Source organism: Pongo abelii, chromosome 4, assembly GCF_028885655.2.
Source record: "Pongo abelii isolate AG06213 chromosome 4, NHGRI_mPonAbe1-v2.0_pri, whole genome shotgun sequence".
Taxonomy (NCBI): domain Eukaryota; kingdom Metazoa; phylum Chordata; class Mammalia; order Primates; family Hominidae; genus Pongo; species Pongo abelii.
This window is the reverse complement of record NC_071989.2, coordinates 77,453,326-77,466,547: the sequence shown is the minus strand read 5'-3', so window position 1 is coordinate 77,466,547 and position 13,222 is coordinate 77,453,326. Positions and strand designations below refer to the sequence as shown.

The 13,222-nt window shown below is 37.9% G+C and overlaps 1 protein-coding gene across 4 annotated transcripts in view; it reads right to left on the bottom strand.

The window, feature by feature from the left end:
- Positions 1–564: 564 nt before the first annotated feature.
- PIK3R1 (phosphoinositide-3-kinase regulatory subunit 1) overlaps positions 565–13,222 on the bottom strand; it is an 85,448-nt gene continuing 72,790 nt past the window's right edge. For 2 of the 4 annotated variants that reach the window (XM_054555142.2, XM_024246744.3), the window contains 9 exons: positions 9,628–9,730; positions 8,782–8,880; positions 8,498–8,678; positions 8,147–8,272; positions 7,304–7,446; positions 6,903–7,079; positions 6,739–6,807; positions 5,886–6,056; positions 565–4,820 (listed from right to left, as the gene is read on the bottom strand). In XM_054555142.2, the coding sequence (XP_054411117.1) occupies positions 4,631–4,820; positions 5,886–6,056; positions 6,739–6,807; positions 6,903–7,079; positions 7,304–7,446; positions 8,147–8,272; positions 8,498–8,678; positions 8,782–8,880; positions 9,628–9,730 (1,259 nt within the window). In that variant the 3' untranslated portion in view covers positions 565–4,630. 4 annotated transcript variants of the gene reach the window in all.

Below are 13,222 nucleotides of genomic sequence, written 5' to 3'. Positions count from 1 at the left end.
TTTCCTATAGCGAGAACATGCCTTGAAAGGACATCACCAAGAGGTATTTCCTCATTTAAGATGGTTGGCCGGGCACGGTGGCTCACGCCTGTAATCCCAGCACTTTGAGATGCCGAGGTGAGTGGATCACAGGTCAGGAGATCGAGACCATCCTGGCTAACGTGGTGAAACCCCGTCTCTACTAAAAATACAAACAATTAGCTGGACATGGTGGCGGGCACCTGTAGACCCAGCTACTCGGGAGGCTGAGGCAGGAAAATGGCGTGAACCCAGGAGGCGGAGCTTGCAGTGAGGCGAGATAGCGCCACTGCACTCCAGCCTGGGCGACAGAGCGAGACTCCGACTCCGTCTCAAAAAAACAGTGAAATTATGAACGAAAGCTCATATGTATTACTTACATGTGACCACTCAGTGTCCTTCTCAACTTTACAAAAATGAGATACTGTGATAACAATCAAAAGGGGGTGGGTGGGAGACAACGGAAACAGCAGCAACATTTATAAGCCAAAAGGCAGCTGTTTTAGAAAGATTTCTTAGGTGATAAGTGAGATTTCAACCCAAAACTGAAGTTTCAAAACAACCTTTATTCTGTTTGAAGATCTAATACAATGCATTAAAGCAACTTAAAACAAGACATAGCTCCATTGAATCTATAACTTGAACGAAATGTCAAGGAGGCACACTACCCCCAACCCCCCACCCCAGTTGCCTTGTGAAGGCAAAATTACAACTGACCGTGACATCCTCCCTCTCGTCAAAAGACCAACTTTATTTTAACAATGTCATATAAACAGATTTGTAAAAACATTGAACAGATTGTAGCTTTAAAAAATACACAGGTATAAATGAGTTTGTTTTGATTTTTTTAAATATATATATATATATACACACACATATATATATATATATAGCAGCATCCTGGGCAGCTAATGCTATCATCTCCTGGTGACAAGTTTCATGTTAAGTTGGATGGTCTTTCCAATTGACTCAATTCTGTTTCCTCCTCACCCATAATACAAGTATTTTATAGAACTAGCTTTTTAAAAAATAAGAATTTGGCATTTTGGAACTTTGTCCCATGTGAGACATTGTGCTTTAAACTGCCCCTTCTAAAAATGACCCTAAACTCAAACAGATCTCAGGGTCTGCGTTTCAACTAACTTGGATACCATGCACAGCAAAAGCACAGTTGTTAAAACCAGCAGAATTTTTCTTCCAAAGGAACATCAGTAGGACTTCCCAAACATGTTACTAGTTCATAACCAGCTATATGACAAAGCAATTGATTCCCCACAGTGACAGCTCACATAAACACATTTTGACTCGACACACTGAAAACAAGGATTTCCAAGCTAAGCAAGTCATCAGACCAGCTCCCTAAAAGGAGTAACTTTTAAAAACACAAAAAAGCCAAAGAAATATGAACTTCTCACTTCACTTGCAAACAATTTTCACCTTTGTAAGACAAAACAAAGCAACCTCAAAGGGAAAAATCCCATACACATAAATAAGAATTGTACCAGACGTTCGCTTGTTATGTACTTGAACTCAACTACTGTGGATCTGTTTTGGCTGAAAGGTGTACTGGAAACACAGTCCATGCACATATACATATATACATATATTAAAGGCCGTGAAGTTATCAGATGTTGCGAACACATGCTTTTTGCCTTTTCACGTGGTTATGATCTCTCGTGTGTGTAATGTAAGGTCCCAGTGCTCCCGCTTCTACGCCCAATCACAGCCTCACTGCAGCTTAGCTTCTGGCTTTATCTTTAGGATGCTACACTGGGTGAGAAAAACTGATGCATGGATAAAAATCACGTATCAGGAGTGCCTCTGCTGTATCTATTCATATTCAGCCATTCAGACAATATTGTTAGAACTGTCTGATGAAATCCAAAGTGGCCGGCTAGCAAAGTATCTAAAAAGACAAATGCGGTGGGCAAGCTACACTGCAATCAAAAAGGCATTGGGCAGAATAGGTCTGGTGTAACTCAGTCATATGGTATGATGAATCCTACTTTGCTGTTCAATGAAAAGATCTATTGCACTTATGTTTGTGAGATGCAAAAATAAGGCAAATGCCTAAATACCGTATCATCTTGCAAAGAATGTTGAAGCACAAAAATTCACAAAACTGTAGCTTTTAATGAAAATATTCAATCTCAGATCTTATATTTTAGAAATAAAAATTTATATGTAATAGCATACATGTGCTACCAAAAAAATACCCACAAACCTAATTTAAAAACTATTAACTAACTGTTTGTTAGACTTGTGTGTGATCTAGAAGGATATCACAATAACTTTAAAGCAGAGACAGACTAAAACCAGGGAAATCGTCAGTTGTCTGGCGATGAGAGGGAGATGGTCAGATCAGTAAAGTCAAGTTTGAGGACTACCAGTCTTGCTATAAGACTGACTTTTGCTTAAGTATGAGTAGCTTCATGTAAAGAGGACAAATAATACATTCTACAGATGATTCACTCAGCTGTAAGACTGATTCTTTCAAAAGGAACATTAAAAAACAAAGTAACGGAAAACCCTCACCCTAGTACTTAAACAGAAATATAGCTGTGGGTAAATCTAATATGGAGAAAGAGCAATTTGAAATTGCAAGATTTCATTTAGTCTATTAGGGTAGTGACCATATTATGGTTGCTAATTAGTCTTTATTCCTCCCAACACATGTACAGTTCCTACTGAACATACCAGCTTTTGCATATCTAAATCAGGAAGAGAGACCTCTCACTCCTGCCCTAAATGGGAAACATGATGCTAACGCTTCCTTTTCCCCCGCCCTGTAGTGAAGCACATGCAATGATTACAATGAATGAGGACTGCCACTGGGATTCCTGCAATGGCCGTGACTTTAGCGAGCTCCACACAGTCCAGAGCAGTGACAGTATGACTGTGTCTATTTGCTTTATGTTCTAAACCGAATGGAAAGCTAGGAGAGTAACCAACATCCCACCAAAAGGATTTTTCAGATCATGCTTTTTTTTCCTAAAATGAGTATTTGCTGGTCGTGATGGATAGTCTAATGTGACAGAGATTATCCCTTTAAACCAGTGTTCTAAACAAAGGTGAGCACTGTTCCAGGAACCCAAAAACAAACTTGGCACTTCCTTCCTAAGAACTGAAATACCTGACCAGTCACACTGTATTAGAGTTACAGTAGGTTTGTAATTGTCATTAATTGATAACAACTAGCAAATCAAAGTGAGAGAAGACTGAAGTAGAAGCAACTTCACTTTGCAGTTATTCACTTCTCTGTAAATCATGAGAAAGTGCATATAACCTTGCCTTCCCTTCCCACCACCCCACCTGATACATCCCTTCACTACATTCCCCCCCCCCAGATTCAAGAAGTTCACAATTCTTTATGAAATAAACATTGCCAGGTACCGTATTTTAAGAGTCTTAAAACAACATTGTTGGACTCAGCAATACTTTGTCATATTCATATATCTTTTTCATTTCTTTTTTTTATTGAATAAAGCAGCTTTGAAGCTTATCAGGCACTGCCCAACAAAACAGTCCAAAAAAAAATCTGTTATGAACTTTTTAACCTTGGGCTAACAGCCAAGTACTCTGTACAAGAAGAACTGTAAAATATTTCATAGTTTTAATTCTGAAGCCATTTTTTTTTTTTTTACTGGCATCCTGTACACTTACTTTTAAAAAAGGATAACAAAAATGAATATTAACAAAAATCCGGGACAACAATATTTTCAAGCAACAAAAACGGGTGGGGAAGCTTATTCTGAAGGTACATTTAAAACTGAAATAACAACTTAATGAAAATTAAGAATTGCATAGCGCTGTGAATTTAGCCTTCAGCAAAACAAAACAGAAGCTATTTGGTATTGATACAAATCCATCTATTTGATAGTTAGTCATTCAATATTATGTACATATTTTATATACTGAATGTCATTTTAAGTCCTGTTTTCCAAACTCCATTTCTGTTGCTGGGTTTTTGTTTTTTGACAAGTTAAACACTTTCTGGCACTTTCTATGACAGAATTTCTTCTGAACATACATGAACTGACATTCTCCCAAAGCGTCCCTTGTGAGTGGACGTGCCTTTCTGCTACATATCGTTCATTTGTTACAAAATGAAATAATCCACAGTGCGATGTGTCTGGGTCCACCGTGCACAGCAACATCCAGGCTAAACCAGGCTGGACCGAACCTTCTCAGGCCAGGGTTCTTCTGCCTCTCTCTCCTCCGCTCTACAGAGTCCCAACTTTCAGCTGGTAAAGCTTCAGAAAGCATTAACAAGCACCATGGTTAAAGGCCTCTTTGTCCCTGCACGCAGAGATTTTTGCATTTCTTTTTCTCTTTGTGTTGTATGTGGTTGTGGCTTTAAATTAAACCAAAGAAAAAAAGAAAAAGAAAGAAGGGATAAGCACTCCAGCTTAGAAACGTGTGGTCATCATACAGCCCTAGGCTGCATGTCTTCCCCTACTTCTTTTTTGTGAAAGAAAGCTCTAGTCCCATCCAAAGACAGATGGCTTCGTTTCTGCAGCTCAATTCACAGATCAGACTGGAGAGGAGCCCTTTGCTTTCCAGAGGCCTCAGGGTGGCTGAACTTCAGGAGAAGGATCAGAGAGTAAGAGCTTCATCGCCTCTGCTGTGCATATACTGGGTAGGCTAGTGTGACATTGAGGGAGTCGTTGTGCTGCACGAGGGAGGTGTGTTGGTAATGTAGCACCAGTTCTTTCAGAGAGCTGTACAAGTTATAGGGCTCGGCAAAGCCATAGCCAGTTGCTGTTTTGTTTATGACACAATGCTTTACTTCGCCGTCCACCCTAGAGAAGAGAGAAGAAAAACTGTTTTTTGAGCTTGTCCAAGACAATTCACAATTCTACAGGGCATCTTTAATAAAAAGCATTATTGTACAGTCTCAGCTTGGGGAAAGGGTCCTAGGTTACAACAGACACTTGGCCGAGTGCCCTGGGTAGGTAACCCAGCTTCACTGACTGACTTTATTTTCATCTTTAAAATGGTTTAAAGGGAAGACAATAGTAAAATGTATGTAATACAGTTACTTTGAGAAATGAAATGAGATCATGCATGCAATATGCTAGATAGAATGCCTGACATGCAGTAAGCATGCAACAAATGGTAGCTTCCAATCATGATGAGGACAACTATCTGCAGTGCTCCATGACTAGCAGTGTTACTATTACTCCCATTATGATTATTCATAGGATTCCCTCTTTCTGGCTGTCCTTGAGGTGTCTGCACAACTCTCCATCTCTGCATGTGCCCTTATGCAGAGTAAGGACAAAAGTACCCTTCTTTGCTGTAGGAATATTTATCTCATCAAATGAAAGGTGATCATGGAGTGTAACATACTTTTAGAACCATTCCCTACTAGAGGACATTAATTTCTTGGAAATGGTGATGTCAGTGATCCAGTGTGGGTGTACCTATCTCAAGGATAATGATCAGAATCCTTTCTCTTTTTTCACCTGTTCCTGATGAGTATTTTTCCTATGGGTGATGTTCTCACACAAATTACCTCAGATTCTAACTATAGTAGCCTTGAGAGGCAAAAAAAAAAGGCAGGCATTGCCACTTTAAAGATGAGAAAAAAAGACTTAGCGACTTCTCATGATTAATTAGCACTGAATGGGAATCCAAACCTAGTCTTCCAACTAAACAGTAGGTATCTATTAGACTATTAACATACACTTCTGGCTAGACTTTAAAATGGTATTACATCTGCTTTGGTTTCTCTTCTGCATTGTACTGTAAGCTTATTCAAGACTAAAACTATTTCAAATCTTTGCCCCCAAAACTCAATGAATGAATGAATGAAACATCTCTTCATGAGATGTTGTAAAGAAAAATTTTCTGGAGATACATACACTACAGAGCAGGCGTAGCAGCCCTGTTTACTGCTCTCCCGGACAAGGAAAGTGCCATCTCGCTTCCCTCGCAACAGGTTTTCAGCTTTGTTTCGGTTGCTGCTTCCAACGTTCCACGTCTTCTCATCATGATGGGGCAAATCTTCATCATCTTCCACCAGTGAATATTGGCTAGGCAGGCAGGACAGAAAGTTTCTAAATGAAGAGTGCAGGAGCCATCAGCCTGCCTTGCTGTCTTCCCTAGGCATACCCCCCTCACTTCTCTCCTGGCCCCTACCAAGCCAGTCAGACTGGCCATCACATGCCTGCCTCTGTCTGACCTGAGTTTTCCTCTCCTGGTATTCAGCCTCCAGTGCAACCTCCCAGGACAAAGAATTACCAATCAACTGTACTATTTCTGTTTTCAAGCAACCACACTCAGGTACCTGGGCAGAGTGGAAGGTATTAAAACAATCTTGTTTACCCAGTTTAGATCAGGAAATTGACTAGGCAGATTGCCAGTTTTTGAATAATTCAAACAAAGTATATAGTTAAGCTTTAAAATATATTAAGCATAATTATTTTTTCTCTGACTGTTCCAAAAATATTTTGGGATTTTTCAGATGTTCAGGGACATCATTATGGACACAGAGAGTTGTTTCACGGCATTATGAGTAAAAATAAATCCTAGTCCTCCTTGGCTAAGCTTTCTTTTTTTAAAATTCTGGATAATGGCACTGAGTTTATACATTTTCTCCTACAAGATGTTCCAAACTCAGTAAAATTCCTCACTTGTTCTAAAAACAAAGCAAGTTATGCATTTTCCTAAAATGAGAAAAATCTTCTGCTATCACCATCTTTAGTAACTACTTACTCTTCAGTGTTTTCATTGCCCAACCACTCGTTCAACTTCTTTTGCCGAACACCTTTTTGAGTCAACCACCTGAAAAACAGTTTTGAAAAGAGAACGCATTTACTCATCCTGAATTGTAGCAATCACCAATTATTCACGTATAGGATTCCATTTCAAATACTTACATCAAGTATTGGTCTCTTGTCTTTCTCAGCTGGATAAGGTCTGGTTTAATGCTGTTCATACGTTTGTCAATTTCTCGATACTCAGCTGCCTGCTTCTTCAAGTCTTCTTCCAATCTTCTTCTACTGTCAATAATTTCACTGATTCGAGACTTCAACTTATCATAATTATGCATAATCCTGCAGGCAAAAGAAATGCATTTGTTATTATCTGGGTACATCTGGAACGGTCCCCAAAGTTTATGAGAAGTTTCACTATGGTATCCCAGCAGTTTTCCTTAGGTAAAGTGTGGCTTCTCTTCCTGTCATTTTTAAATCATTCAAAGCACAGAAAGCGAGATCATCTTTAAACGGTTTTAGAGGATTTTGGTTATCTCTAGCACAAGAACAAGGGAAACACCAACCTTTGTATTTCTTTCTCATTGCCTTCACGTTTAAACTTTTCTATGTATTCTTTGCTGTACCGCTCTTGGGTCTGGCACTGTTCTTCAAATATTTTTATGGTTTCATTAAATGCTTCAATAGCTGTCCTTTTCATCTGGATTTCCTGCAACATAATTTTAAAAAGATAATGTCATACCTTTCATAGAACAATTTCTTACTGCAAGACACTACCAGGACATTTGATCTGTATTATTAGCAGAGTGGGACTCAAATTCATAAAACCCATTAAAACAGTATCCCAGAAACAAGTATTTCCTCTGGAGAATTTTCTCAATCTATGGAAAATGATTGCTTGGCAATTTCCTATAGTTTTTATCTTCCTAAAAGCTATTGTAGTTTATAGCATCCCTGTTGTTTTCTATTCCGTCTGGCATTCCCAGATACATGAGTGACCAGTGAAGAATAAGGGTCTAGAAAAACACAGCGGTATATAGCCCTTCCTTTTCATAGCAGGATATATATTAATGCCTAAATCTGCATTTCAGGGATTAGACAAGTCTGTGAAACTTCCAGTTATTACTAACTTCCAATCTAAACAGGATCCTTCTATCACGAATTAAATCAACTTGGAACTCAGTGACTGCTTCAGTTATCACGTGAACTTAATTTATTATTCTGATACTTAAAATTTTTGGTTTAAGGTTAAGAGATATTATGCTAGAATAATCAACAATGATTCACAAATAAATGATCTCACCCCCACTTCATTTGTAAAACCTCAACCTTTTAAATTCCTTTTTCCATGTTAGTCTTTAAAAGTTTAGAACTCTTAGTTTTTAATCTGATTTTCATAGAAAACTCACCTGGGATGTACGGGTATATTCTTCATATAATCTATCATATTCTCGACTTTTTTCTTGAAACTGAGTGTTATATTCATGCAATTTTTTCCCTACAGCTTCAATATTATCTTCTTTGACAACTTGATCCTAGAAAGATTAAAATAAATTCAATGGATAAGGTATTTAATCAAATAACAATTGTTTAACAAAATAGCTGACATGGAAACATCTTTAAAATTGCAATTATGTAATTACAAGTGTCAAGTTTTTTAGACTTGATTACATGTAATTCATCTGCTTCAAATGTTTTCTAAGTATTAAAAGGATCTTGTCTAAACATCGTAACTGGATAATTCATTCAGTTTTTATTACCTGTTGGTATTTGGATACTGGGTAAAGTAATTTCACATCCAATTTGGGATTATACTGAGCTAGAGATTCATTCCGGTAGTGGTTTATTAATTCAACCACAGAATTGAAGGTTAATGGGTCAGAGAAGCCATATTTCCCATCTCGATGAAATATTTTGATTAATTTGTTATTACCCCCTTTCCTGTAAAAACAATATAAAAATAAAGGTATTAACATTTTGGAATAAGGAAATATGTTTTAATATCAGCCCAAAACCCTAATTTCAGCTATATTCCCCGGCTTACCTTAGTGTAAGAGTATAATCACCATGCATTTTAGTAGACGCATCTCGTACCAAAAAGGTCCCGTCTGCTGTATCTCGAAGTTTTTCATTCACTTCTTCCCTGAAATGAAAACACAAAACAACGCTCACCTTAAGGTTTAGTGACCACAGATTTATATTTTTTAAAATAGGCTATTTTTTAGAGCAGTTTTAGGTTCATAGCAAAATCAAGTGGAAAGTACAGTGAGTGCCATATTCCTCCTGCCCACATAGATTTAAATTAATGAATTGCATTTTCAGAGCTTACTAATAAGAGCTAATAATTTGTTTAAATAGAAATGTTAGCAATTGTAGTCTCATCACAAACAGGTGCATATCACTTTCACTACTGGTGTATCTGTGGTACTAAGTTTTTATTTTTTCAACCAAACATTACAATCTCTCTGACAAATGAGCACAGAAACTCATGATCTCAAAAAGGTTTCTCCAACCTTACTCCCCCTTCCCAAAGCTAATATAAAATGGCATTGTTTTCTTATTGTGTTTAAGGCAAGAATTCTTAGAGTTGTGCTTAACAGATAGAGTGCCTTCACATTCTGTTCTTAGGCACTGCCACTTCACTCTGGCGCTTCACTGACATCTCTGTCAATAATGAAACTTCCCGGGTATTTAATTTCCTGTGGCATCCAGCACCCACAGTTCTCCAGCGCTCAGTGACTTTTTCTGGTCGTCTTTGGAAGAGAACCAACTATGCTTCATGCTTATGTTGGATGATATCCTAAAAATGGAACTTAGCAAGCTGGTGCTTTTCTTTCTTTTAATCTAAAACTCTCTGTATCTAGTGAAAATGAAGTTTCTGTAGCCTTACCTCGAGATATCTCCCCAGTACCATTCAGCATCTTGTAAGGACATATTGTTATTCATACCGTTGTTGGCTACAGTAGTGGGTTTTGGTGGTTTAGGAGGCAGTGCTGCAGATGAAAAAGAAAAAGTTGTTCACAATCCCAACTACATTAGAACTAAATTTCTTTGGATGAATACTTTTACTTTAAAAAAATAAAAAATTAGAATAACTGAAATATATAGCATTAGTTCACAATTCCATGCAATATGGAAGATAATTTTCTTAAAAGAAAAATCTTTCAGAGCATGGCTCAAAAAGAAATGAAACTGAAAAGGAGAAAAGAGAGAGAGCCTTAGAAACTAACAAATAAATTGGGCTGGCCATGTGAATAAATTTCAAAGTAAATCCAGAGTCATGACATTCTGTATTTCTAGATTCTAGTTATATTAAAGTTTCATGCCTGGTCAAATCCATCTAAAGTAAGAAACTATGAACATATGAGTAGCAGGAATAACATGAGTTGGCTTTAATTTCCTCTTATTTAATTATGAAAGACAAATTTGGTCTCTGTCCTCCACAAACACTGTTGCAGTAATAAAAAGGCTCATCTACAGCAGTATGTTTTAAGAGCAGCAATTGGGTTTCTCTAATCTTAGTATTTCAGGCACTGTTCTGCCAAAAGCCACTTTTTAAGAAACTCTCATCTGTGCCCTAAATCTCTTTAATATTTATGTTAATAGTCTGTTGGATAAATTGTGCTCTATATACCAGGTCTGGTTAAAAACGATATCCCCCTTCCTCAATGTCAAATCAGTATTCATATATGCCAACCGGTGACAAATAAAAGACTGCAATATTCCTGAATACCTTAAATGGGGGCAGGGGGAGAGCTAACATTGGAATAGAACAACTTAGGAAACCAAATAAATCTAGGATTTTAGGTAAATTCTGTCATAAGTTTTAAAGCACTGTTACTACTTTAACTTATACAAAAAATGATTTCAGGTATCTACCAAGAATATTTTACAAAGACTAACAATAATGGAAAGTCAACTTCTTTTTTCATTATAATATCTTAATATAAGAGAACGCAAGCAAAGTCTCAACATCTAGAGAACTGAGTTGTAATCACTGCTACATTTTACATGCTTTCTAAAGTACCAAGTGTTATCACTGCAAAGTGCCACACTGTTCTCATCCACTGGCAACAGAAAAGCAGCACAAAGGATGCATCATTTTAATTACAGGGACAATATCCCACAACATAACTCACCCAGGGAAGGATCTCGATTAACAAAAGACACCAGTGAAAAACTGGAGTTCAATTCATATCCATTCAAGTAAGAATAAGCATTTACCACACACAGCCTGAGCTGCTTGCTTCCACAGACAGTCAAACAATCTGTTTAATTTTTAAGCCATGAGCAAACTAATTTTTATCAATGAAACAAATTAATAAAAACAGAAATCTAAAAAGGATCTTTTACAGTAGCTTTCAAAAAATTAAAAAGCCACGAAATTAACTAACTCTCTACAATAATACCGCAGTATTACCTGGTGGGTCCATTTCTATATAAAACATCAAGTCTGTGCCACAATTTATATCTGTCTTGGCATATTCTAAATCCAGGTCTTCCATATTCCAAACAGTATTGTACATTTGTGCAAGAGTTTCCTTGGCTGAGCTCAGTTATAAGAAAAGAGTCCGGCTTTCTTTGTAATGGTGTCTTGGAATTCATTTTAAAACCTATAAGGGGCTGCACTGAAACCTATTACATCACACACCCCAGCCAATCAAGTCAGAAAAATGTCACCAGACCACTCCTGCTTCATCAGTTCTCTTCCATACCAGCCTTAACATAATGCCAACCTCACTGAGAAGCTACCTTTAATAGAACTGCAATATATACACGCTCATCCTTTCAAAAAGGTGTTTAATTTGACTGTTCTCCAGCAGCGAGTTTTCTAATTCCTTGTTTATTACTCCTTGCAGCATGGTACGCTCTGCTGTTGGCAGGTTGACAAAAGCTGATATGCTGCAGCTCCGAGCTTTTCTCCCCACTTAGTGCATCTGGGTTTATAGATAGCCCAGTCATTCCCTGGTTTAAAAATCTTACAAAGGCATTAAAAGGGTATACTTAAGCTATATTTTATAGTCCTTAGATATCTCTCATGTATAAGAGAAGCAGTACGGACTACTCCTGGTATTTTAGTTCTCCATAATTCACTGAAAACCCAGAATTCAAACACTGTCACAAATGTACCACATTAGAAAGGACAGTTAATGTATAGATAAAATGTCCTCCTCTACCAAACATTCCAAAGTTAAAACTAGACTTTATAGACTAACAATGAAAATTCTGAATAGGAATGCAGATGCCTATTAACAGAAATAATAAACGTAATTGTCTGTCAACATTATTAATGAGAATTTTAATGTGACTGCCTAAAAAAACTGGGCAAAGAAAATGCTTCTTCCAAAAAGAAAGAGGCTATAGATCAGAATGCAGAGTAGAGGTATATTTATCTTTGCAAAATATTTCACTGATGAACCCATCTTCACTACTAATACTGCTTGAACGGGAAGATGATGTAATCACTTTTTTTTTTTTGCTTTTTCACCTCTATCTCAAATGCCTCACTCCGGGACAAATATTCCTTCTTAGCACTACTTAACATAAATAAATCAATTTTGGTTCTTCAAAGTCATTCTGCATATAATCCTGTCACCCTTATAGGAGCCTACTGTACATTCTCATTGTGAACCAATCTCTCTTTACATTCAGAATATTATGATGGCGGGGGGGGGGGAGGGGCTCTTCCCCCATGTAAATGTGGCTCATTTAAAAAACTACAGTGGGGCTCTGTGATCTTATGTACACATGTATGTCACATATTTGTGTGACCATTTAAAAAACACAGAAACCCTTGAGACTTTCTGTAAAATTTGGGATCATAAAATATATTAAAAAGCATACCAAAGGCAAGGCATTCTGTTCTCTGACGTCCCCCGTCTAGTTTAATTCATTTTCCCATTATTGGGAAAAGCAGGCTCACCTTGTCTCTTCCCACCCTCTCCCACTTTTCTATTTGCCTAAGTTTACCTGAACTCAAATTCAAATAAAAATGGTAAAAGTGGCTGTATGCCCTCAGATAAGATTCAGAAAAACATTCTTTTTTAGTTAATTAAAATGTCGACCCTCCCCCAAAGCAAGGAGACAAGTTCTCCGAGCAGCTGTGGCCGGTGTAACAGCCCAGAGTGCCAGTCCGTGCATTTGGGAACCGTCGGTGCAAACCAGTCTGGCTGTTGGATCTTCTGTGGCAAACTAACCCAGGGAGAAGGCAGGGAGACAGGTGATTTTCCCATGGTCTGTCCAAGCCCTGGCCTGGCACCAACTTCCAACCAAGCACGTTGTAATTAGTACCTTCTTACTGAACTTCCAACCTAAACCCTATCTTTCCCAGCCACTGTCCCCCTCGAGGACAGAGGGAGTGTCTCCCCTAATCTCCCATCTGTCCTCCCCAGGCAGCGCTTACAGGGGCGCACGCACACACACGTACTCCAAGACAAACTACAGAAAGGCACCGCTTAGATAAACCACAGGGAAGGAACAGAGAA